Source organism: Gossypium hirsutum, chromosome A12 (genome assembly GCF_007990345.1).
Source record: "Gossypium hirsutum isolate 1008001.06 chromosome A12, Gossypium_hirsutum_v2.1, whole genome shotgun sequence".
NCBI lineage: Eukaryota > Viridiplantae > Streptophyta > Magnoliopsida > Malvales > Malvaceae > Gossypium > Gossypium hirsutum.
The window spans coordinates 66,671,529-66,697,213 of record NC_053435.1 but is presented as its reverse complement, the minus strand read 5'-3'; the positions used below and the strand labels follow the sequence as shown (position 1 = coordinate 66,697,213).

At 35.5% G+C, this 25,685-nt stretch overlaps 1 protein-coding gene across 2 annotated transcripts; it reads left to right on the top strand.

Moving 5' to 3' along the window:
* The first annotated feature begins 2,565 nt into the window (after positions 1 to 2,565).
* On the top strand, positions 2,566 to 4,039 carry LOC107901065 (peroxisomal and mitochondrial division factor 2). 2 transcript variants are annotated; one of them, XM_016826913.2, is made up of 2 exons: positions 2,566 to 2,756; positions 2,914 to 4,039. In XM_016826913.2, exon 2 carries the CDS (start codon positions 2,935 to 2,937, stop codon positions 3,811 to 3,813), a length of 879 nt encoding a protein of 292 aa, XP_016682402.1. In that variant the 5' UTR covers positions 2,566 to 2,756; positions 2,914 to 2,934; the 3' UTR covers positions 3,814 to 4,039. The 2 variants fall into 2 exon arrangements, with proteins under 2 accessions (XP_016682402.1, XP_016682410.1); XM_016826921.2 differs by having other exon boundaries at positions 2,575 to 2,696.
* The last annotated feature ends 21,646 nt before the right edge of the window (positions 4,040 to 25,685 follow it).

Below are 25,685 nucleotides of genomic sequence, written 5' to 3'. Positions count from 1 at the left end.
AAAGCATGAACTCACAATATCATGAAGTCAATGCTTATAAACTTATGTACATACTTGTGCTAATTCGTAATACTTACATGCACTTTCTCTTCTTTGACATACCCATTGAATTTCCCATTGAACCACTTGGAATACTAAAGGATACTTGAGAATCTCGTCCACACAGTACCGTACCACTACCTTATCCCAGATATGGTCTTACATGTAATCTCGTATTGATGCCAATAGCACAAATATGGTCTTATAAGAAGTCTCATATCGATTCCTTATCCCAAATATGGTCTTACACGTAATCTCAATAACCCTAATGTCATGACATTTGTATCCTATCTATTCCTAAGGTTCAACCGGGACTTTTCTTATATCGAATCTCTGTCGGTCATTTCCAATATCGTACTCAATAGCATTCACATTTCATTTCAATAATATAGCATTTACCACAATTATACCAATTAAGCATTTATACATATATAATTTAATGCTTATTAAAGGCATAAAAATGGCGAAAAGGACCTAACTGTCAAATACTTGTTTCTCCCCCGTTCTAATTCCAAACCTCATTTTTCTTGATCTATAATATCACATTTAACTTGTTTAATCATTATATTATTCAAATCAGCCCAAAATCATATTATGGTAAAAATTACATTTTTGCCCTTAAAGTTTCACATTTTTATATTTTAGTCCCTAGGCTCGTAAAATGAAATGTACTCAATTTCTTCAATACCCATGCCTAGCCGAACCTTATAAATGTTTATAGAAGCCCACATTCTTCTTTTATTCACATTTTAACACCTATTTTACAACTTTTTACAAATAGGTCTTTTTTAAGAATTTTCATCGAAAATCACTTGGCAAAAGTCATTTATCTAACAACTAACATGCATTTTCTACCATTAAACATCAAAATACATACATGTTCAACATGGGTCAAACCCTAGACCTTCAACCATTTCTCAAATTAGTACTAGAAATAGGTAGATCATGTTACAAGGATTTAAAAAACATAAAAATCAATAAAAACGAGGCTAGAACGGACTTACAATTGAGCTTGGAAGCTTGAAAAACCCTAGCCATGGTTTCCTTTTGTGAATTTCATCCATGGGAGGAAGATGGACAAAAAATTGCTTTTATTTTGCCTTTTTAATTCATTTAATTACCAAATTACTAAAATACCCTTAATGAAAAACTTTAGAAACATACCTAACCATGTCCATTTTTTGTCCACCAACTTAACCAATGGTCTGATTATCATTTAAGGACCTCCAATTTAGAATTTCATAACAATTTGACACCTTTAACCTATAGAACTCACATTTTGCAATTATTACAATTTAGTTCTTTTGACCAAATTGAGTGCCCAAACGTCAACATTTTTAACGAAATTTTCATGAAATCATTCCATAAAATTGTAGACCATAAAAATATAATAAAAATAAATTTTTCTATGTCAGATTCATGGTCCCCAAACCACTGTTCCGACTAGACCCAAAATCGGGCTGTTATATTTTGTGTCTGTTTGATTTGTAAACTCTGATAATACTCTATAACCCTATTTTTCAACAAATTTAGGTTAGGGTGTTACATTTATTGGTATCAGAGCTACGGTTTAGTCGGTTTTTGGACTGAATATAGCATGTGTGAAGTCTAGAAATACATATTGTTATATAACTTCTGATAATGTGGTATCTCCCGACTCTAATGAGATTTGTTTTAGTTATAGACAGAGATGTTTTCCAACCGAGCTAATTTCGATAATGCTGAAAGCGATACTCAAGTATCTGATTAGAAAGTTACTTATGATGAGTCGAGACTCATAAAGGTATGAATAAATGTTTATAATGATTATGTTGATGATAAATGTTATGTTATATGTGTGTATATATGAGAGTCAAATTTTGAGGCTTTACGATCTTCACCCCCTCATCAGTACAGTCTTATACAATAAAATTCTCAAAATTTAGATTGACTAAGCTCGCAAGTGTGAAACCGAAGAGTTTTGTTGTTGAATGGTTAATAATGCGATCAGAGTTGAGAATGGGGTAACAAGTAAAGATAGTTTTAGAAGGGATATCAGATTTTTTCTGAAGATCATTCGGATTAAACAATATCGCTATTAAAGAAGACGTTAATCTCGACTAATCGACTTATTTAGGTATGACATCTAAAGAACGGGTTAACCAGAATTTATTCTGAATTAATTTCTTTACTGAATGGGATAATGTGGGATTATTGATGATTGTACTAGTCAGTGGTATAATATTTGAATTGTAAAGATATTTTAATGCAGTTGTTATAGTTGAGTATTTAACAACGATCTCCTATGGGTATTTTGTATGTTCTTTTATTCTAAGAAATATATGTAACCTTAAATAATAAACATTAAAACCCTAAACGAATAACAATCAACTAATTTAATTGATAATCTTTAAATAATTTAATGATTAATTTATAATTTTTAAAAATTAAGTGAGTTTACTCGATAAAAAAAAAACCATTGTTACTTTTACATGGTCCCACGCTCCCCCACTCCTCGCTTTTCATCACTGCCACTGCAAAGTGCCACCAACGTGGCTCCCTTTATTCTTAACCGTTCGTTTGTCCTGGATTCCTTCAATCCACACATGTTCCTTTTATTCCTTCTCATCTGATTATGAAACATACAAAACCCTAAACGAATCATCAGGAAAACAGAGGTGCCGCTTCTTTTGCACTTTCTTTTCCTCACATTTTCATCTTACTTTGTATTAGAGGAGGTAAAACTAAAACATAAAGTTCTCTTTCATTTCTCTTTTCTCAGAAAAATATATATATAATATATTTGGTGCTCTCTATCTTTGCCACAAAAAGGGTTATCTTTAGGGTTTTCTGTCTTCCTAACTTCTAACCTTTTTTGTGTGATTTTCTTCGCAGCCAAACAGCTATTAAGAGCAAATGGCAGATTCGACGGTCATCAACGGCGAAGTGGAGAATCAGATGGCGGACAATTTCTACGACGCTGATGAAGCCAAATTCACTGAACAGGATAGCAAAATTAAAGCGCTTGAAAGTGAGAAGCTGGACCTGAGCAACGAGAACAAAGAGTTGAAGGAGAAGGTGAAAAAGGCGACCTTAGAAATTGATCAACTGCGAAACAAGGAAGAAGAAATGAGGCAAGAAATGGATAACTGGGACGAAGATAAGAAGGTCCTGAAATCAGTTGCCACGAGATCGGCTGATCTCGAAACCGAGGTTGCGAGGCTTCAACATGATCTGATCACTTCGATGAGTGATGCAGATGAAGCGAACAAGCAGTCGATGGAGTTGAAGAGAGAATTGGAAGAGAAAGGGTTGGAGATTAAGAGATTGGACAAGGAAATCACTGAACTGAAGAAAGAGAAAGTTGAGAGCGAGAAGAGAGAGAGGGAGTTGGAGAGGAAATTAGGGGTTCTAGAAGTGAGGGAATCGGAGGAGAGGAGCAAAAATGTTAGGATGGAAGAGGAGCTGAGGCAACAGCTGGATGTATTCGAGAATAAAGTTAAGGACCTGGAAGCAGAGGTGGCGAGAACGAGGGTTGAACTGGAGACGACTAAGGAAGAACAACGAGAATCCGAGGAGAGAGCGATGGGCTTCAAGTTAAAGTTGTTGGAATTGAAGGAGGAGGTAGAGAAGAAGGCTGCCGAGGGTATCAATGGGAAATCAAGAGAGATTGTTGAGACTGCTGAGAGTAAAGAGAAAGGGCTAAATGTGCCGCCGCTTGTGGCAGCAGGATCGGCTGCAGCTATCTTTGTTGCGGTTGCTGCGGTGTATCTTTGCTGTAGGAAGCGGTCGTAATTGATGATTACTGGTGCATGATCATCGGGCTTAGGATTTTATTATACGAATAATGAATCTGGGTTCAATTTTTGATAGGTACTGGGATTTTCAATTTTCTGCCCATGAATCTCACTTTCTTCTACTACTATATACTTATGTTGTTTGCTAGTTGGCAATTATAATTTTGAAAACCAGTGTGGCACTTCCATTTAGTTTTTGAAGGAATTTCTGCAGTTTGACTTGATGCCTTAAGGGCACTGTTATGTTTTCTTTGTTTTATTTTGTTATTGTGAATTTGAAGTAGTCCTAATCACCCTTCCTTGCCTTTCGGTTTTTCTGTTTTTGAACTAGCCTTCTGGTTTATTCAGTTGCAATGTTATTTGAATTTTGCATATGGAATATATTTATTAAAATGACAAAATTGTATGATGTTTTTTTATTATTTAAATTGTATAAATTATTATTGATTTATAGAGAGACAAAAATATTTTCTTGTTTTTGATAATTTTCTATGTTGGGACTCGATTGATATCAAGGATATTATTATAGTAGACATATGTTTGCTTATTTTTCTAATATGTTAGACACCAAACATAAAAGATTTGCTTAGTCATTTGATCATCCCTTTGCCAATTGTCTTAGTTATAATATTAGTCCAAATATAGCACCCCTCTTATTCGACTCAATGTCGAATTCGGATAAGTAACTTTGCATTTGATGCTCAAATATTAATTGACAGTCCATGCATTTCAACTTCTCAGTTCAAGTGTAAGTAGTTCTTAAAATCGACAATAAAGGTTTTTGTTCAAGCAAACAAAATTAAAGCTTCACTTCAAGTGAAACGGTATTGATATCTTTTGGGGAGGTATCAATATTTTAAGGGATGGATATTGATACTGAACCCTTCTCAAAAGTCCAATTAGATATTAACTTGGAAGGTTATGGTGCCTATTCTTCAAATATCGGTACATGAATTAAGAGTATTGATACCACATGATAGAGTGTTGGTACCAATGTCCTCTCAAAGGCTCAAGTAGATACTCACTTAGCAAGAATTGGTACTCTGTTTTAGGTATCGTTACTTGGGTGTAATACATTCCAAGACAACAATTATAGGTCATCTTTTAGGCTAGAAAACCGTACCAAATCTTGATACACACTAGCATGCTTGTTAAGACTCTAAACTCAACTAAAACCTTTTTAAATACATTAAACACTAGCAATCCATCACTTATCAACCAAGCAGACTAAGTATCTCTTTTCTATGGCAACCTTAACTAGATGACTAACCTTACTTAGGTAAAAGAGCAAACATTAAAACCATACATACTTTAGTCATCATGGTAAACATAACTACAAACAATTAACATGGCATCATTCATCCATCGTTTACTTAATCTATAAAATTTCTAAAGATTTGACTTGAACCATTCTATACATGCCCCTAAGAACTAACATATGTACATAACCAAAAGGGTTCCAATACATGGATAAAGGCTAGCGATGTGATCCAAAAGTAGACTTGATGCTTTGTCACAACTTCACGAACTTGGATTTCATACTTATGAGTGGAAAGAAAACATCTAATGCATCAAAATTTTCATGCTTAGTAATACTCTTCTAAAACTTGAAAATATCAAATTATCATAATTATAGTAGACTGGGAAACACCTTAAATTATAACCATGTTGACTTTACAACTTATGTACCAATCATAACATGTTCAACTTATAGGAGAAGTCCCCAAACATCCAACTAAGAATCAATAATTCTCCTAGAGGTATTGATACCTTTAGTTCAAAAGTGATTAGAGTTGTCTAGGGCCCAAAATAGTGCAGTTGGCCTAGGTTAAAAAAAAGGTATTGATGTAACACCCCTTACCCGTATTCGATGCTGAAACAGGGTACGAGGCATTATCGGACTTAAACAAAAGTAAACATACAATTCCGAGTCATAAATTTGCGTTCAAATTAAAACAATTTGCATTTAATCATAAAGTCCCTCATACGAGCCTACGAGGCCCAAAACGTGCTTTGGAAGCGGTTCGGGACTAAACCGAAAATTTTAGAAAATTTTACGACAAATGGAAAATTTTTGCTAAAATAGGGGCCACACGCTCGTGTGGCTTGGGACACGCCTATGTGGCCAGGTCGTGTGGTCACACACACCTATGTCCCTAACCCGTGTAACTCTCTGTTTGTCACCCAAAAACAAATTGATATCACACGGCCAAGACATATGCTCGGGTCCCAAGACCTATGCTCGGGTCCCAAGACCGTGTCCTTCACACGGCTGAGACACACGGTCATGTCTCATACATGTGTGCTCGATACTGAGCATTCTGTTTTGCAACAATTTAGGTGCAGGGGACACACGACTGGATCACACGTCTATGAGGCTGACCGTGTGTCACACACGGCCTAGACACACACTCGTGTGGACAAAAAAACAAGGCTATTTACCAAGCCATTTTGCCACCCTCACTTGCACACATCTACACAACATCACATGGCACAAATTCAAGCATGTAAAAGCAGCCAAACAATCACAACCAAGACAATAACATGTCATTCTCATACCATTATTAATCATGCTTAAAACATCAACCTCTCCACATCAAATTATGCTAGTTTCCACATTGACAAATAACATTAATATAAATATACTCATAACCAACATTAGCCAACTTCCAAGGCTATATACAAAATGAACCATGAACCATTATAAGCCAACACATATGACCAAAAGACCAAGTCCCTATACATGTCATAAACTCAAAATACTTGAATTCATCAATACCCAAAATGATAACTTAATAGTGTGATAGGATCTCTGGAGATCTCCAACCTGAGCTGGCTTGACGGCATTATAAAACATGGGAAAGGAAGGGGGTAAGCTATATAGCTTAGTAATTCTGTATGAACATAATAAGCAACTCTTACCAAACATTTACCAAGACGAACAACATAAACACAAGATAATATAAATTACTATAAAGCTCACAATTATAACTTATTCGGTCACCTTGTTTGCTTTATCAATTTGCAAGCATAATTTAACATGTCTTGACATTAGCTTAACAACCATAATCACTCCATTATAACAGATAACTACAATCGACTAATCACTTCAAACCTCATAATAAACTTGCACATCAATTATGGGTATTCACGTTTCAAGCATATATTTTAACATCTTTCAATTGTTTAAAACTCATATCTTCCCATAGTCATTTTAATAGGCAATTATGCCAATCTTTCATTTTTCCCATATCCGATTAATTACAATTTATGTGAATGAAACATGCTATATCATAACTCAATTTGGCCCGAAAGCCAATTACATGATCGCCAACCGAATTTACCATGTATTTCATACATCACAAGCACGGACCAATAATCACAAGGCTTTCACAAAAACATTCTCATGGAAACCATGAACTCACAATATCATGAAGTCAATGCTTAGAAACTTATGTACATACCTGTGCTAATTCATAATACTTATATGCTCTTTCTCTTCTTGACGTACCCATTGAATTTCCCGTTGAACCACTTGGAATACTAAAAGATACTCGGGAATCTCGTACACACAGTATCGTACCAATGCCACACCCCATATATGGTCTTACATGTAATCTCGTATCAATGCCAAGAGGCCAGCTATGGTCTTACACGAAGTCTCATATCGATGCCATATCCCAGATATGGTCTTACATGTAATCTCAGTAACCCTAATGTCATGACATTTGTATCCTATCTATTCCTAAGGTTCAACCGGGACTTTCACTATATCGAATCTCTGTCAGTCATTTTCGTAGTATCGTACTCAATAGCATTCACATTTCATTTCAATAATATAACATTTACCACAATTATACCAATTAAGCATTTATACATATATAATTTAATGTTTATTAAAAATACGAACTTACCTTGGCATAAAAATGGTGAAAATGACCTAACTATCAAATACTTGTTTTTCCCCCGTTCTAATTCTGAACCTTGTTTTTCTTGATCTATAATATTACATTTAACTTATTTAATCATTATAATATTCAAATCAGCCCAAAATCACATTATGGCAAAAATTAAATTTTTGCCCCTAAAGTTTCACAATTCTACATTTTAGTCCCTAGGCTCGTAAAATGAAATGTACTCAATATCTTCAATACCATGTGATACGGGGTTGCGCGCGGACCAAGATCGAGTTGCCAAGTCACGGGAAACTCCTACGAAAACCCTAAACAATTAGATCTGAAACGAAACAGAAAATTAAAAGATTAGATTTTTGAATTTTCAGATCTGAAATAAAATCCCCAAAACAGTAAAGAATCAAATAGAGAATAGAAATAAGTGTTAATAAGGAATCTTGAAACCCTAGAAGAGATTGCGATTCTGCCCAATTGAACACCCAGATAGTTTTCCCCAAATTTCGACAATCTAATTTCACCCAAAAAGAGTATGGAAAAACCCTAGAAATTGGGGATTTGTGGGCTGATTCCTTAAGATAGAAAAAGGCTGAAAACACAATAAGAACAGAAAATAGATTAGATAATGATTCAGCACAAGTAGAAATAAAGAAAGAATTGACAGTAAGAAATTAAAAGATAAGTCCTAAGAAGCCTTGAAATCTCGAAAGATCTCACAACTCCCTTCAAACGGCTCTAATCTCCCCTCCAAAGAATATCAATGGCAAGAAGAAGGTTGAAGATGGCTCCCACAATCAAAAAGATTGTTAAAACAACTTCTAAAGAAAACTCAAGAGAAAATCCTTGAAGAACTCAAAGAGAATTTTCACTCAAATCAAATCTGAAATTTTCAATGTAATTGTAATGTAATGTAGGGTGGCTGGCCAAGCCATATAAATAGGCCTTTCAAATGTTTTCCTAATTTAATTAGAACACTAAAACTAAAACTAAAAAAAAAAACTCCTAATTATTTTAATATGGAAATTCGGCCAAGGGTCTTTTATTTGGGACTCTTGGACTGAATATAAAAATTTAAACTAAGTAAAATAAATAAATAAATAAATAAAAATAAAACTTTACAACTTGGGCCACTTTGACAATTTGGCCTGATTTTCAACTAAGTATGGATGGATTTCTTGATTGGGTTGGGAATTTGCTTATTGGGCCTCGCCTTCAAGAATTTGGGCTTTTGTGACTCGTATCATTCCCCCCTTCCTCAAAAAGATTCGTCCTCGAATCTGAAAAATCAAATGAACTCGACTTTCCTCTATCGAACGGGAGTAATGGCAATTGAGTCCACTGAAAAGAATAGCCATGAAATAGTAAATAGCAACACAAACAAGCTTGTAGTCCAATTATAAGCATAATAGAACAGGTATAACGCATGTGAATGGACAGATTCAGATTACCATGCAAACAATCTAATTTACTCACCACTGCCTCGTCAAATATTTGAAACAAAGATGGACATGTTTTAAGGCATTCAGTCGTCTCACATTGTTCCCACAAACCATGAATAAATTGCGAGTAATAAATCAAATGGTAAACATTATCGTCACAAGTAGGTATTTGAAAAGATTCACATGGTTCACAGAGTTGCATAATCATACCATGCATTAATCGACGGTCTATAGATTCACTCACACATGCATTATCAAAAACAAGAATCTTTTTATCAACCATCAAAACAGATAGATCATCAATAAATAAAATAGGACAGTCAAGCACGTTTCGATCCAAGTGTTCATCAACACGATCTTTATCACTATCCGAGGAGTACAAAAGTGTTTCAAAGGTTTCAAGCATCTTACCTCGATAAGCAGAAGAATAAGGGTCGATTTTACCTTTTTCATTTAAAACAAACCTTCGCTCATCGGGGGCATAGTGTAGTCGAATCTCCGTTGTTGAGTTAACCTTTGTCAAATGGAACTCAAACTTCATGTACAACCACATAAACTGTTTAAGGCACGAATATAAATTGAAAACAAATTTGGAAAATTTCGTTACCTTATTCTCCAAAATAGATTTGGACAAATTCGAGGATTTTACACAAGGTAAATCAAGAGAATAACAAATCACGCTTCTTTTCATAATGACTTTATCAACCACAATCGAAGAGTAACAATTAATCGGATCAAAATGAGGGGATCTTTTAAGAACTAAGTCACCAAAAGTTTTATTAATAATTTTCAAATCTGCACTGGACTCGGTTTCTAAAATTTCCTTACCTCGCTTACCTTCGGGATCATGTAGTGTGATTTCATCTTTGCCTAAGTTGATCGTATGAAAGCGTCTTTCATTTGAGAGGTATTGAAGTTGAAAGTTATCTTTCGATCTTTCGGGAACCTGAAAAGTAGCAACACAAGAAAAATTCATATCTTGGTTAGTGGAAACATTCCTCACTAGCCTTTCCTCGTCTTTTTCTTTTGTTTCTTTTTCTAACACATTTTCTCTTCTTTCTTCAACTTCTTTTTCAATTTTCTTTTCTGTTTCACATTCCTTTTCACTCTCAATCTCTTTTTGCTCTTTTTCATTCTCTTTTTCTTTTTCCTCACTTGTTTTAACAGAATTTTTCAGTTTGATTTGGTCCTCATGGACTTGTTCCAGAGTGAGCGGCACTAAGGTGAGTTTCTTTCCTTGATGCTTGAAAGAATACCTATTGGTACGACCATCGTGAGTGACTTTTCGATCCAGTTGCCACGGTTCTCCTAGCAACAAATGGCAGGCTTGAATAGGCATTACGTCGCACACAACTTCGTCTTGATACTTACCGATAGAAAAGGCGATGCGCACTTGTTGAGTGACCCTAAATTGGCCTTCGTTGCTAAGCCCTTGTAGTTGATAAGGTTGTGGATGCTTGGTAGTGGTTAAGCAAAGCTTTTCCACCATCGTCGTGCTGGCTATGTTCGAGCAACTTTCACCATCAATAATAACTCTACAAAGCTTACCTTGTACGTGGCAGCGAGTATGAAAGAGATGTTCTCGTTGCTGCTCGCTCTTTGGTTTTGCCAAAGATGATTGTCCATGATCATGACAATCATCATCCATTCTAGGGACACGTTGAGGGTTGCACCTATGGGGCTGGTTATCCCTATCTTCCTTAATTGGATCTCGATATTGATGTTTTTGATTCACTCGTACCTCATTCAAAGTAGTATTCAATGCTTGAAGTGTAGCATTTATTTGTGTGATTGCAGCAGTGTGTCTGTCTAACTGTTGTTGGACTTTCATAAGTGCATCATTATTATCACCTTTAGACATCTTCAAAACCTGTAAAAAATAAACACTCAACACTCAAAAATAAAAGTTAGCAAACCTCACCATTAATCACTCAAAAAGAAAAATCAAATTCTCAATGAGGTCGAATTCAATCTTGTGAGTTCTTTATCAGAGTTTATATCAACCAATTAGAGAGTGTGAACCAAACTACCAAAGAATCCTAATTTGCACTAGGATGCCAAAAACTGACGAGACACCAATTGATTCGTGTTGCACCGAGGAAGAAGTTGTGCACACGTTTAAATCCTACTAACACAAGAAACAAGAAGGTGTTAGATAACGTAAAGGAAGAATAAAGGTAAACAAATGAAAACCTACAGCTAAGAATCAATAAAAATTGCTGAAAACAGAAAACCCGAAAAACTGCGGAGTAACTTGACAACTTCGTTCGAGGTGTTCCCGATCTCCAAAAATCACGAAATTAAATCTGGAGTGTCCTTATATATTGAATTTTCGATCTGGAAATTTTGGGCACCAAATTCAACCCGCTGAATCTTTTTTTTAAATTTTTATTGAATTTCGTATTTTTTGATTTTTTTGACTTTTTTGAATGATTTTTTTGCGGCAATAATTTTTTTATATTCAATAACAGTGCCAAAAACATGTATGTAAAATTTCAGATCAATAGGACAACGTTTACCCACTCAAATGAATTTTCTTTTGAACAATTTTTCTGGGTAAAACTGCTGTTTATGCTTTAAAAAATAGAGATCAGTTTAGAAATCAACCAAGAACACCCAAAACGCCCAAAATCTGATACCAAATGATACGGGGTTGCGCGCGGACCAAGATCGAGTTGCCAAGTCACGGGAAACTCCTACGAAAACCCTAAACAATTAGATCTGAAACGAAACAGAAAATTAAAAGATTAGATTTTTGAATTTTCAGATCTGAAATAAAATCCCCAAAACAGTAAAGAATCAAATAGAGAATAGAAATAAGTGTTAATAAGGAATCTTGAAACCCTAGAAGAGATTGCGATTCTGCCCAATTGAACACCCAGATAGTTTTCCCCAAATTTCGACAATCTAATTTCACCCAAAAAGAGTATGGAAAAACCCTAGAAATTGGGGATTTGTGGGCTGATTCCTTAAGATAGAAAAAGGCTGAAAACACAATAAGAACAGAAAATAGATTAGATAATGATTCAGCACAAGTAAAAATAAAGAAATAATTGACAGTAAGAAATTAAAAGATAAGTCCTAAGAAGCCTTGAAATCTCGAAAGATCTCACAACTCCCTTCAAACGGCTCTAATCTCCCCTCCAAAGAATATCAATGGCAAGAAGAAGGTTGAAGATGGCTCCCACAATCAAAAAGATTGTTAAAACAACTTCTAAAGAAAACTCAAGAGAAAATCCTTGAAGAACTCAAAGAGAATTTTCACTCAAATCAAATCTGAAATTTTCAATGTAATTGTAATGTAATGTAGGGTGGCTGGCCAAGCCATATAAATAGGCCTTTCAAATGTTTTCCTAATTTAATTAGAACACTAAAACTAAAACTAAAAAAAAAAAACTCCTAATTATTTTAATATGGAAATTCGGCCAAGGGTCTTTTATTTGGGACTCTTGGACTGAATATAAAAATTTAAACTAAGTAAAATAAATAAATAAATAAATAAAAATAAAACTTTACAACTTGGGCCACTTTGACAATTTGGCCTGATTTTCAACTAAGTATGGATGGATTTCTTGATTGGGCTGGGAATTTGCTTATTGGGCCTCGCCTTCAAGAATTTGGGCTTTTGTGACTCGTATCACCATGCCTATCCGAACCTTATACATACTTATAGCAGCCCGCATTTTTCTTTTATTCACATTTTAACACCCATTTTACAACTTTTTACAAATAGGTCCTTTTTAGGCATTTTCATCGAAAGCTAATTAGCAAAAGTTGTTTATCTAACAACTAACATGCATTTTCTACCATTAAATATCAAAATACAAACATTTTCAACATGGGTCAAATCTTAGACCTTCAACCATTGCTCAAATTAGTACTAGAAATAGGTAGATCATGTTACAAGGATTTCAAAAACATAAAAAAAATGACTAAAAAAGGGGCTAGAACGGACTTACAATCGAGCTTGAAAGCTTGAGAAACCCTAGCCATGGTTTCCTCTTGTGAATTTCGTCCATGGGTGGAAGATGGACAAAAATTGGCTTTTATTTTGGTTTTATAATTCATTTAATTACCAATTTACTAAAATGTCCTTAATGAAAAACTTTAGAAACATACCTAACCATGTCCAATTTTGTCCACCAACTTAACCAATGGCCTAACTACCATTTAAGGACCTCCAATTTAAAATTTCTTAACAATTTGACACCTTTAACCTGTAGAACTCACATTTTGCACTTATTACAATTTAGTCCTTTTAACCAAATGAAGTGCCCAAACGTCAAAATTTTTGAACGAAATTTGCATGAAATCATTCCATAAAACTGTAGACCATAAAAATATAATAAAAATAATTTTTTTATGTCAGATTCGTGGTCCTGAAACCACTATTCTGACTAGAACCAAAATCGGACTTTTACAACTCTCCCCCATTTAGGGATTTTCATCCCTAAAATCTTATCAGAAAAGAGATTAGGGTAACGTTCTTGTATTTTCCTCTACCTTATCGAAGAGTCCTCTTCGAGGGCAATACTTCCAAAAGCACTCTGTTATCGATTTGGAATCCAATATCTTAAATTTTCAAATTTGTATACTACTTATTTCAGTCTGAAGTTGCTTTCAACTTTCATGAATCACTTTCATCTTTTTCCTCAGAATCACAAATCGATTCCACTTTATATATCTCTTTCCAATCACCTTTGAATTCTGAAACATAGTGTCGGAGCATATCATCAAAGATTTGAATTACTCTCTCAGTATTACCATCAATCTAAAGATAAATTACGTTGCCAAGATGCAACCGCGTACTCAGATTATATTCCCGATCATCAGAGCATCTTTTTCAAATAATTGAAATTTATTACTCCCTGAATGAACAAACGAGCTACTACTGAGTCTCGTATAACATTTTCTGCATAAGCTCTGGATAGTTCATTGCGCGAATTCTATCTTGGAGTAATAATAACAAAAATTGGAATCAAAAGTCGTCTCACACTGTACTTGTTTAGTTTACCACTCACTATCACATTGTAACATCCCAAAATAGGGCTCAGTCAAAATAGTGGTTTTGGGACCACAAATCCGACATCAAAATATTTACTTTATGATTATTACAATGCTTAGAATATGAGAATATGCATGTGTAAGCTCCTAATTGGAAAATTAAGGACTAAATTGAATAAATTGTAAAACTTGGATTCTAGAAGCAATTTGCATGAAATTGCTTTAGATTATAAAATAGAAGGTCTTGGGGAGAAATTTTCCTAATTTCTAAGTTTTTGGACGAAAATGGGATTGCATGGATGAAATTTGAAAGAAAGGGCTTAAGGGCATTTTGTTCATTTGGCATATTAATGAAACAAAATGGGAAAAAGAAAGAAAAAATAAGCCATTCTTATCCCTTGTCCAACCAAAATTCCTAAGCCACCATAGCTAGGGTTTCCAAGCTTTTCAAGCTCATTAGTAAGTGCTCACAGGCCCCGTTTTTAATGTTCTTTGTAATTTTGAGATCTCGATTGCTTACTCTCTCTATTTCTACCCATATTTCATGCTCAGGTTCATGTTTATAAATTTAACCATGCATGATTTACTTGTATTTTGATGTTTTATGGAGGAATATGAAAGTTTGAGGTGTGTTAAACAACTTTTCCTAGGTGATTTTCATGAAAAACCCCTAAAGGGACCTTTTTGCAAAAGTTGTAAAATGTGTGGTAGAAATGTGAAAATAATGGATAATATGGGCTACCATAAGAGGGAAAAGTGTTTGGCTAGGCTTGAGTAAGGTAGAAATTGCATGTGTTTCATTATACGAGCCTAGGGACTAAATCATAAAAATGTGAAAGGTTAGGGGCAAAACGATCATTTGGACCGAGGGTGGAATTTAGACTTGAAATGTATAATGTGGAGTGTTAATGATCTATTTTTATTGTTATAGACCCCGAGGAACAAGTTCCAGAGGTCGATCAAGGAAAACGAAAGGTTTCGAAATAACCGAAACACAACACCGAAATGAATACCAGGTAAGTTCGAATAACTTAAAGTAAACACTCAATGTGCCTAATTATTTGATTTATGAATGCATGATGATTGCATTTATTAATAACATGAAATTTTATGAAATGCATGCTTAAGTATGAATTGTGATAAATGTCTCGATTTAGGTTAAAAAGGGAATTCAATGGATAAACCATGATTTACAAGCGAATTGAGATCTTGCATGTGTTGCAGAAAGGATTTAGCCCGGACGGGTAATCTGTTGATCTCATTTTTAAAAGGATCTAGCCCGGATGGGTGTTCCTTTGAATGGTTGAGCCTCCCGAAGAATATGTGTGCATTATGGATTTAGCTCGGATGGGTAATCCGATTAGGATCTGAATTTAGCCTGGACTGGTAATTTAGATCCGAGCTCAATAAAGGTGTTTGTCATTATAAGGGATTTAGCCTGGACTGGTAATCTCGACATCACCTTATGAGTTCATAAAATGGGGGATTTAGCCTGGACTGGTAATCCTGCCATAAGATGTGAGGTTCGCGGGAGTGCATACCTGAAACGATCATAGTACGAATTGACGATAAATGGATATTCCATCGAGATTTCCTAGAAACTCAATGAGATTATTGTGACATATATATACAAATGAGATGTTGAATGATGAGCTCATCTAAGATAACTTTCATAGTGCATTGTTATGTGACTAACTCATTGATTGAGTGTAAGTGATAGGGAAGTCATCCTATGCTCATTGAATTTATTACCCAATTTGATTGCATGATAATTACTTGGTAAGTTTACTTTCCTGTTATTCGAGCTTACTAAGCATGAAAATGCTTACCTCTCTTTTTTTCCTATCTCTCTCAGAGCTCGAGGACTCATAAAGATTGGAAGATGGTTGGAGAGTCAGCATACTATCAAATAGACCAGCTTTGGTATAAAGGAATGTATAGGTCTTTTGAGTATTTTTTTATATGTGTCATTTGATTTGCCAAATGAAGGCTTGTAAAGATAAACCTATCTTTTTGTTTATGGCCATAGAGATCGGCTTGTTTTGAAGTAGGCTATGACCTACAAAATTTCCATGCAAGTTAGTAATCATGTGCGATGGTTGAATTCCAATTGGCAATGAGTTATAAGAATGAGCCAATCTTGAATGTATTAAAGTGGTATGACAACACTTAAATACAAGATGGGAAATAACCTAGCATGTACGAAACCGGTGATATGAGGTTTCCATGCAACGAGTTTTTGCAAAGATCATTTATAAGAGCATAATTATGTTTTACTTTTTTTTAATATTCATTAAGTATAAGTGTTAAAAGGGGGAGACCATAGGTTTGGAAAATAGCCTAATAGGGTCTACACGGTTGGGTACACGGGCGTGTGCCTAGACCGTGTGTGACACACGGGCCACACCCGTGGGCGTGTGGCATGGTCATGTGTCCCCTGCATCTAAAATGGTAAGTCAGTTAAATGAGCACGGGCTAGACACACGGCCGTGTGTCTTGGTCGTGTGAATTTAAAGAATGCTCAAGTCTTAGACACGGGGTGATTGCACAGGCGTGTCCCAAGTCACACGGGCGTGTGACACTTCAAGTTAAAAGAAATTTTCCAAGGTGCCCAAAGTTTATCAAACGTTCTCGATTTTGCCCCGCACCACCTCTAGGCATGTTTTAGGTCTCGAAGGCCTGTTTAAGGGGAAGGATATACATATTTGAAAAGTTTTAAATTAGAGAGCAACTTAGAGACTTGATTTAATATGTTTATGAACGTGAAATCCCGGTAACACCTCAAGCCCTATCCCGACATCGAATACGGGTGAGGGGTGTTACACACATTCCTGAGGTTCTCAATCTTGCAAAGAAAACATCGCTTTAGCTTTTTAATTTAGCTAGATTTAGACTTCCATCAAATAAGATTAATCATGTAACCAACACCCACAAAATGAACAACAGCTTTCCATTCAAGCATCTGCAACTATATCTACTTCCCTAAAGATTAACCTTAACTATTCACAATCTTTCAATAGTTCAAGCCATCAACATTGTCTTAATTTTAGATTTTTCTGTAATATTAAATACTTTATACTCTTGGAATTGAGAAGCATATGATGTTTTTCATCGAACAAACGATGTCATCAATTTCTCAACAAAGACATACTAGCGGCCGACTCTAAGTCACTCTTCGAACAATTCTTTTAATGAGACTTTAATCGTCTGAAAGCATAAACTATCACTTTACATTCTTGTATTAAAACACATTCCAATCCATTCGATAGTGCATCGCTGACAAGTCACGAATTCTTTACTCAATTCAAACAGAACCCAGAACCAGTGCTTCTGTTAATAACACATTCAACTGTTTTCAACTTTGCTAACATGCAACAGACCTTTCAAACTTTTACAAATGTGATAACTTTATCAATTGAAGCAGCTTTAACTTATAACAACATCATTCGATTAGAACAAATCTAATAAGTATATCTTTGTATCATACTTTCTAGAATATGAATTCTTCCTTCAAACTGTCTGTCTATTCACCCATGAATGTACAATATTTTATTTTCTTACCTGACGATAAACTTAAATGCATATAACTCAAATTACCTTTCAACTGACCAGCTCGCTCAAATAAAAAAAAAACAAATGAGTCGATCTCAACTATAGATTAATAACATATCAAAATACTTTTTTCTTCATGCTGTTAAACAACTCAAACATACAATTTTTTATAATTTTCTTAACATGCTAATCAAAGATCTTTACAACTGCATTAGCTCAAGGAAACAAAATATCCTGATTGAACTCATTGACTTTAATCAAACTTACCTGAGAAAAGAAAACCATCATACAGTTTGAGCTTGAGCTTCCACCATCTATACCTTTGCTGATGTCAAATGATTTCATGAAAATTAGAGAAATCCTGATACCAGAATGATCACGTTCCTATGATCGAACTAGAATTATACCCATAATAGACATAGTTACCACAAGCCAAAGAACACATTTTAAAGATGAGCTCACGAAATAAGGATGATAAAAAAATTGAGATAAAGAAATCCAAGATGTGATACCATACTGGAAGTCCGAGAACATAACTCATAAGAAAATAATAAAGATCCTGATGATTTCTTAGAGAAAACCAGAAGAAAAAACAATGTTTACACGCTTTGGAATCAATTGTAACATAGATAATATAGTTTCCAAATATATATATATAAAACAAAACAACATCCAATAGAAACATGAGAAAATTCTCACATACATTTTCACCATCAATTTTTTTCCAAGCATAATAGAATAGAACCCCAAAGAGAGAGATAAGATATGCTGATCATCAACCAATCAGACCAACAGTGCTTTCATCTAACATTATAATCAGCTAGCATTCTCATACGATAAGAATTTCATCAAAAAATGAACAATCACATATATCTCTAAGGATAAATGAATAAATAAATACCCAGGAGAGATCATCATAATCCATTCAATTACAACTATTAAACTCAGACATCTTTACGATTCAAATATCATTTCTTTGACTAATTCTGTCATCACTAATCCTGTATTATTCCATTCACTAATGAAAATCAATCTGGAAGAAATTCAACAATTACATACTTTAGACATCATACCTGGATGAGTCGATTAGCTGAGATTAACTCTTTCTTTAACCGTGACATTGTGAAATCCAAATGATTTTTAGAATAACCTGGCATCTTTTCCAAAACTGTATTCACTTGCCAAACTATTCTCAACTCTAACCACATTATTAGTTATTCCGCTACCGAACTCTTTAGTCTCTCACTTTTGAACTCATTCAATATAAATCTCGTGAAATTTTGTTACAAAATACTACAGTGGTAAGGAGATGAGGTTGTAAAGCCTCTAACTCAACTCTCATATATACACACATGTGACTTAACATTCATCATCATCATAATATCATCACAGTTATATAATTCACTTCAAGCAAATTAACATACATATTTATGTTACATGAACTTTCCGATTATCTTATTCAAACAAGTGCACTTATACATACATTCCATAAAATTTGAGTAAGTTTACTTATCGTATTCACTTAATCAAACAAGTCAGGTACATAACATCATATGAATGCCAAACAAACATGGATGCTTATCACAATATAAACTTTCATTTTGTGTCACTTTTCCATATTTCAAGAATAATTCCATTGAAATATTGTAGTTTTGATGGATATTCAGCTAGTATACTCAAGCTATGCATGTCAACAATTCGTCAATTCATATTCAAAAGTGCCCTTTTGGCACATATTCATGGAGCACATTCTAGAGCCACATATGATATAGTGGAATTGCTAGTCCAGACTAAATCTTTTCGGCAACATATGCTCTAAAAGGCTTACTCTGGATTACCCGTCTAGGCTAAATCCATTTCATAACATTTATAACATTTTATCCATTTCATAAAATCACTATAACCCATCGAAATACAATGTTCAACCGGAAAAATGACATTTTACCCATATTTCTCAACTTATGGTTATTTCATTTTGTACATCATCACATACATATCATGAACTCTTATTTATGCCTTTCCAAGTTTTGACTTATCACAACATATTTTCAAATATCTTATTATCACTTTCAGCGTTTTCAAAAATAGCTTGGTTGGAAAGTATCTCTATCTCAACAAAACAATTTCATAAGAGTCGGGAGATGTCACACTATCGTAGGTTATATATGGCATGTATAGCTAGACTCACACACATGCTAGGTTAGTCCGACAATTGACTAAACCATAGCTCTGATACCACTAAATGTAATACCCCTTGCCCGTATTCGACACCGGCATAAGGTACGAGGCATTATCGGACTTAAACACAAGCAAACATACAATTTCGAGTCATAAATTTGCGTCCAAATTAAAACCACTTGCATTGAATCATAAAGTCCCTAATACGAGCCTACAAGGCCCAAAACATGCTTTGGAAGTGGTTTGGGACTAAACCGAGAACTTTAGAAAATTTTACGACACTTGGAAATTTTTTGCGGAAACAGGGGTCACACGCCGGTGTGGCTTGGGACATGCCCGTGTGGGTAGGCCGTGTGGTCACACATGTCCATGTCCCTAACCCGTGTAACTCTATTTGTCACCCAAGAACAAATTGAAGTCACCCAGCCAAGACACACGCCCATGTCCCGAGGCCATGTCCTTCACACGACTGAGACACACGGCCGTGTCTCAATCCCGAGTCCTCGATACTGAGCATTCTATTTTGCAACAATTTAGGTGTAGGGGACACACGGCTGGATCACACGTCTATGGGGCTGACTGTGTGTCACACACGGCCTAGACACATGCCCGTGTAGACAAAAAAACAAGGCTATTTACTAAGTCATTTTGCCACCCTCACTTGCACACATCTACACAACATCACATGGCACAAATTCAAGCATGTAAGAGCAGCCAAACAATCACAGCCAAGACAATAACATGTAATTATCATACCATTATTAATCATGCTTAAAACATCAACCTGTCTACATCAAATTTTGCAAGTTTCCACATTTACAAATGACATTAATATAAATATACTCATAACCAACATTAGCCAACTTCCAAGGCTATATACAAAAGAATCATGAACCATTATAAGCCAACACATAGGACCAGAAAACCAAGTCCTTATACATGCCATAAACTCAAAATACTTGAATTCATCAATACCCAAACTGATAACTTGATAGTGTGATAGGATATTCGTTGATCTCCAACCCGAGCTGGCTTGACGGTACTATAAAACATTGGAAAGGAAGGGGGTAAGCTATATAGCTTAGTAAGACCGTATGAACATAATAAGCAACTCTTACAAAAAATTTACCAAGACTAACAATATAAACACAAGGTAATATAAATTACTATAAAGCTCAAAATTATAGCTTATTCAGTCACATTATTTGCTCTATCAATTTGCAAGCATAATCTAACATGTCTTGACATTAGCCTAACAACCGTAATCTCTCCATTATAACATATTACTACAATCCACCAATCATTTCAAACCTCATAATAAACTTGCACATTAGTTATGGGTATCCACATTTCAAGCATATATTTTAACATCTTTCAACTGTTTAAAGCTCATATCTTCCCATAGTCATTCTAATAGGCAATTATGCCAATCTTTCCTTTTACTCATATTTGATAAATTACAATTTATGTGAATGAAACATGCTATATCATAACTCAATTTGGCCCAAAATCGAAATACACGATCGCCAACTGAATTTACCATGTACTTCATACATCACAAGCATGGACCAATAATCACAAGGCTTTACAAAAACATTCTCGTGGAAACCATGAACTCACAATGTCATGAAGTCACTGCTTATAAACTTATGTACATACTTATGCTAATTCGTAACACTTACATGCTATTTCTCTTCTTGACATACCCATTGAATTTTTTGTTGAACCACTTGGAATACTAAAGGATACTCAGGAATCTCGTACACACAATACCGTACCAATGCCATTTCCTAGATATGGTCTTACATGTAATCTCGTATCAATGCCAATAGCCCTGCTATGGTCTTACACGAAGTCTTAAACATAATCTCAGTAACCCTAATGTCATGGCATTTGTATCCTATCTATTCCTAAGGTTTAACTGGTACTTTTGCTGTATCGAATCTTTGTCGGCCATTTTCGTAGTATCGTACTCAATAGCATTCACATTTCACTTCAATAATATAGCATTTACCACAATTATACCAATTAAGCATTTATACATATATAATTTAATGGTTATTAAGCATACGAACTTACCACGACATAAAAATGGCAAGAGGGACCTAACCGTCAAATACTTATTTTTCTCTCGTTCTAATTTCGGACCTTGTTTTTCTTGATCTATAATATCACATTTAACTTATTTAATCATTAAACTATTCAAAGCATCCCAAAATCACATTATGGAAAAAGTTATATTTTTGCCCATAAAGTTTCACATTTTTACATTTTAGTCCCTAGGCTCGTAAAATGGAATGTACTCAACTTCTTCAATACCCATGCCTAGCCGAACCTTATACATGCTTATAGCAGCCCACATTCTTCTTTTATTCACATTTTAACACCCATTTTACAACTTTTTACAAGTAGGTCCTTTTTAGGCATTTTCATTGAAAATCAGTTAGCAAAAGTCGTTTATCTAACAACTAACATGCATTTTCTACCATTAAACATCAAAATACATACATGTTCAACATGGGTGAAACCCTAGACCTTCAACCATTTCTCAGATTAGTACTAGAAATAGGTAGATCATGTTACAAGGATTTCAAAAACATAAAAAAAAACTAAAAATAGGGCTAGAACGGACTTACAATCGAGCTTGAAAGCTTGACAAACCCTAGCCATGGTTTCCTTTTGTGAATTTCGGCCATTGGAGGAAGATGGACAAAAATTGGCTTTTATTTTGGCTTTTTAATTCATTTAATTACCAAATTATTAAAATGCCCTTCATGAAAAACTTTAGAAACATACCTAACCATGTCCATTTTTGTCCACCAACTTAACCAATGGTCTAATTACCATTTAAGGACCTCCAATTTAAAATTTCATAACAATTTGACTCCTTTAACCTATGGAACTCGCATTTTTCACTTATTACAATTTAGTTCTTTTGATCAAATTGAGTGCCCAAATGTCAAAAATTTTGAACGAAATTTTCAGAAAATCATTCCATAAAATTGTAGACCATAAAAATAAATTTTTCTATGTCAGATTCGTGGTCCCAAAACCATTGTTTCGAATAGACCCAAAATCGGGATGTTATAATCAATACCTTTAAAAGTACTGATACTTCCTTTTAGAACTGTAGCATTTTGTTCACTACCTTGGTTGTCCACAACAATTGAGCCAGGTACCCATACTTGGACTTAGAGGTGTGCATGGGCCGGGTCAAGCCAGGTTCGGGCCAGGCTCAACTAAAAATTTAGCCTCGTTTGCTAGGTCCGGGCCCGGCCCGACCCGACCTAAAAAAAGTGCCTAAAATTTTGCCCAAGCCCGACCTGGATAAAAATGTTAAAACTCAGGCCCGACCCTCCCTTCTTTACTCGCCTTTTCACTCCCATTGTCCCCCTCATTTCCTTTTCTTTTCCTTATTTCACTCTCCTCCATTTTTCTTCCGTCTTTGATATTGCATGCTGTCCTTAATAGCTAAGGAAAACGACCAATTTTTTCTCTTCCATTCTCCTCTCCTATATTTCATTTTCTCTCCTCCACTGTAACACCTCTAACCCATATCCGTCGCCAAAACAGGGTTACGGAGCATTACCAAAATTTATAGAACAATTACAAACATTTCATGTCATTTACTATTCATATTCGAAAAAATCATACCGTCTCTTAAATAGACCCTCGAGGCCCAATTTAAACTTTAGAAACAAGTCGGGACTAAACCATGATCTCAGAGAATTTTTCTCAAAATTTAATTTTTTTATCATATATAAGGGTCACATGCCCGTGTGAGTAGGCCATATGGCTCACACGACCAGATGACATGTAACGCCCAAATATTTAAGGATTAAATTGTGTGTTGTGTTACACGTTTGGCTTGCTTACTTTGATGGTTAAAGGTCTTGAGAAGTGTGAGAAGTCATGGGTTCAAACCTGGACTTTAGTAAAATTTTTGGTTTTTACTAAATAAAACCTTTGCTGCTTGATGTTAGGCTCTTAATTAATTGAGGGCAAATTATGTCATAAAAGGCCTATTTGTTCAATGGATTGTGGCGTGTTACTAATGATACGGGACTTGAGTTCGAGTCTTCCTGCGTGCAAGGGGTGTCTTTTTGCTATTGCGCTATGTAAGAGGTTGTTTGCTAGTAGGATTCTGTAACTCATGGAAAGTGGGAGAGTTTGAGGGGGAGTGGGGAGTGTGTAGCCGAATTCAAGGAGGATTATGGGGAGAAAATTGTGGAATGGATCAAGGAGTAGAGGGTGTTAGTTGTTGGCAGAAAGTAGAATTCTCCTTGTGCCAAAATCGATCACAGGCACTTAGTGCCGAATTTGGTTACTGCCTGGTCTCTTTTTCAGTAGCTGATTCCTTTTGCTTCATTTTGTTCTCTTTTGTTTGTGCTGGAATGGTAGCCGAATCTTACTGGGGACCATTTGGTGCAATCTAATCCTTGTTGGCCGGATAGTGCTCCTACATTGACCTTCTAAGAACTGATACTTTCTGTTGTTCCTCCTTGCCGATTTGGGTGGAGAGTGGTGGTGCTAGTTCTACCTCATTGTAGCGGTTATCTTGTTGGGGATTGTGAATCAATTGTTTTCCATTCTCTAGAATCGGTCACAATTTTTGTTTTCGATCTATAAGAACCTATAATCAATCTTCGGCAACAACTAAAGGGGTGAGGAACCTTAAGCGTTCAATCAAGGTTGGTGTTCATGGGAATTGCACTCTTTTTGCAAAAAAGTGTGTGTAACACTGCCATTAGATGTAACACTGCAAAGGCTGAAAAGCCGAAAAGCTAAAAAGCCAAAAAACTGAAAAATCGGAATAGGTTGTCGACACCACACGGGCGTGTGGACTCCCGTGTGGTAGGCCATGTGACAAAACATGGCCGTGTGGCCAACGGGATGACCATGAGCATTTTCGTGGGTCGAAACGATACTGGGCCATTTTGGGCCGAGTTGGGCCATGAAAGCCTAATGGGCTTGTGGGCCCCATATGGAAAGAATCACACAAAAGTGTAGTTAGTTTTGGGCTAGGCTGTGTGAACCACACGGTTAAGACCATTTTGGGCTATGTGGGCCATACGAGCATGTGGGCCCGTAATATAGGCTGTGGGCCTATTATCACCGATTGACTGTTAAGGTTGCACGGGTCGCCCAAGATGAATTTGGACCTACTATTGGGCCGGTAAGTGTACTCGGACCCTTATTTTTGTAAATGACTGATATATATACCCTTATGTGATGTATGACTATTTGAGCATGCCATCTTTTACTATATATACGTCTGTATTATGTTGCATTACATGGGGTGGGATATATGATTTTTGAGGAAGTGTACTGAAAGGCTATAAGCCTATTACTGGCAGCTCTGCTATAAATATACTATTTTAGTACCGTAACCTATTTGGTGTATAGGGATGGGTGGGTCAATTTTATCCCCACATGGTGTGTAGGGTTGGTACGGATATGGTGTATAGAGGTTGGATTGGGTTGGATTCTCTGATTGCATACTGTACTAATACTGTATTGGGCTTAGGCCCCATTGATACTATTACTGAGATGGGCTCAAGCCCAGACTGCTTTTGTTACTGATAAGGGCTAAGGCCCTAACTGAGACTGAAAGGGCTTAGGCCCAAATTGTATATTCTCTACTTGATTGCTATTGTGGGATTTCACACACCGAGTTTTCGTAAACTCACCCATCTATTTGCTATGCAGGGAAACCCCAGACTTAGGCGATTCGATGTGACGAAGGACTTAGTGGTGGCCACCCGACTTAGTAATTTTTAATATTA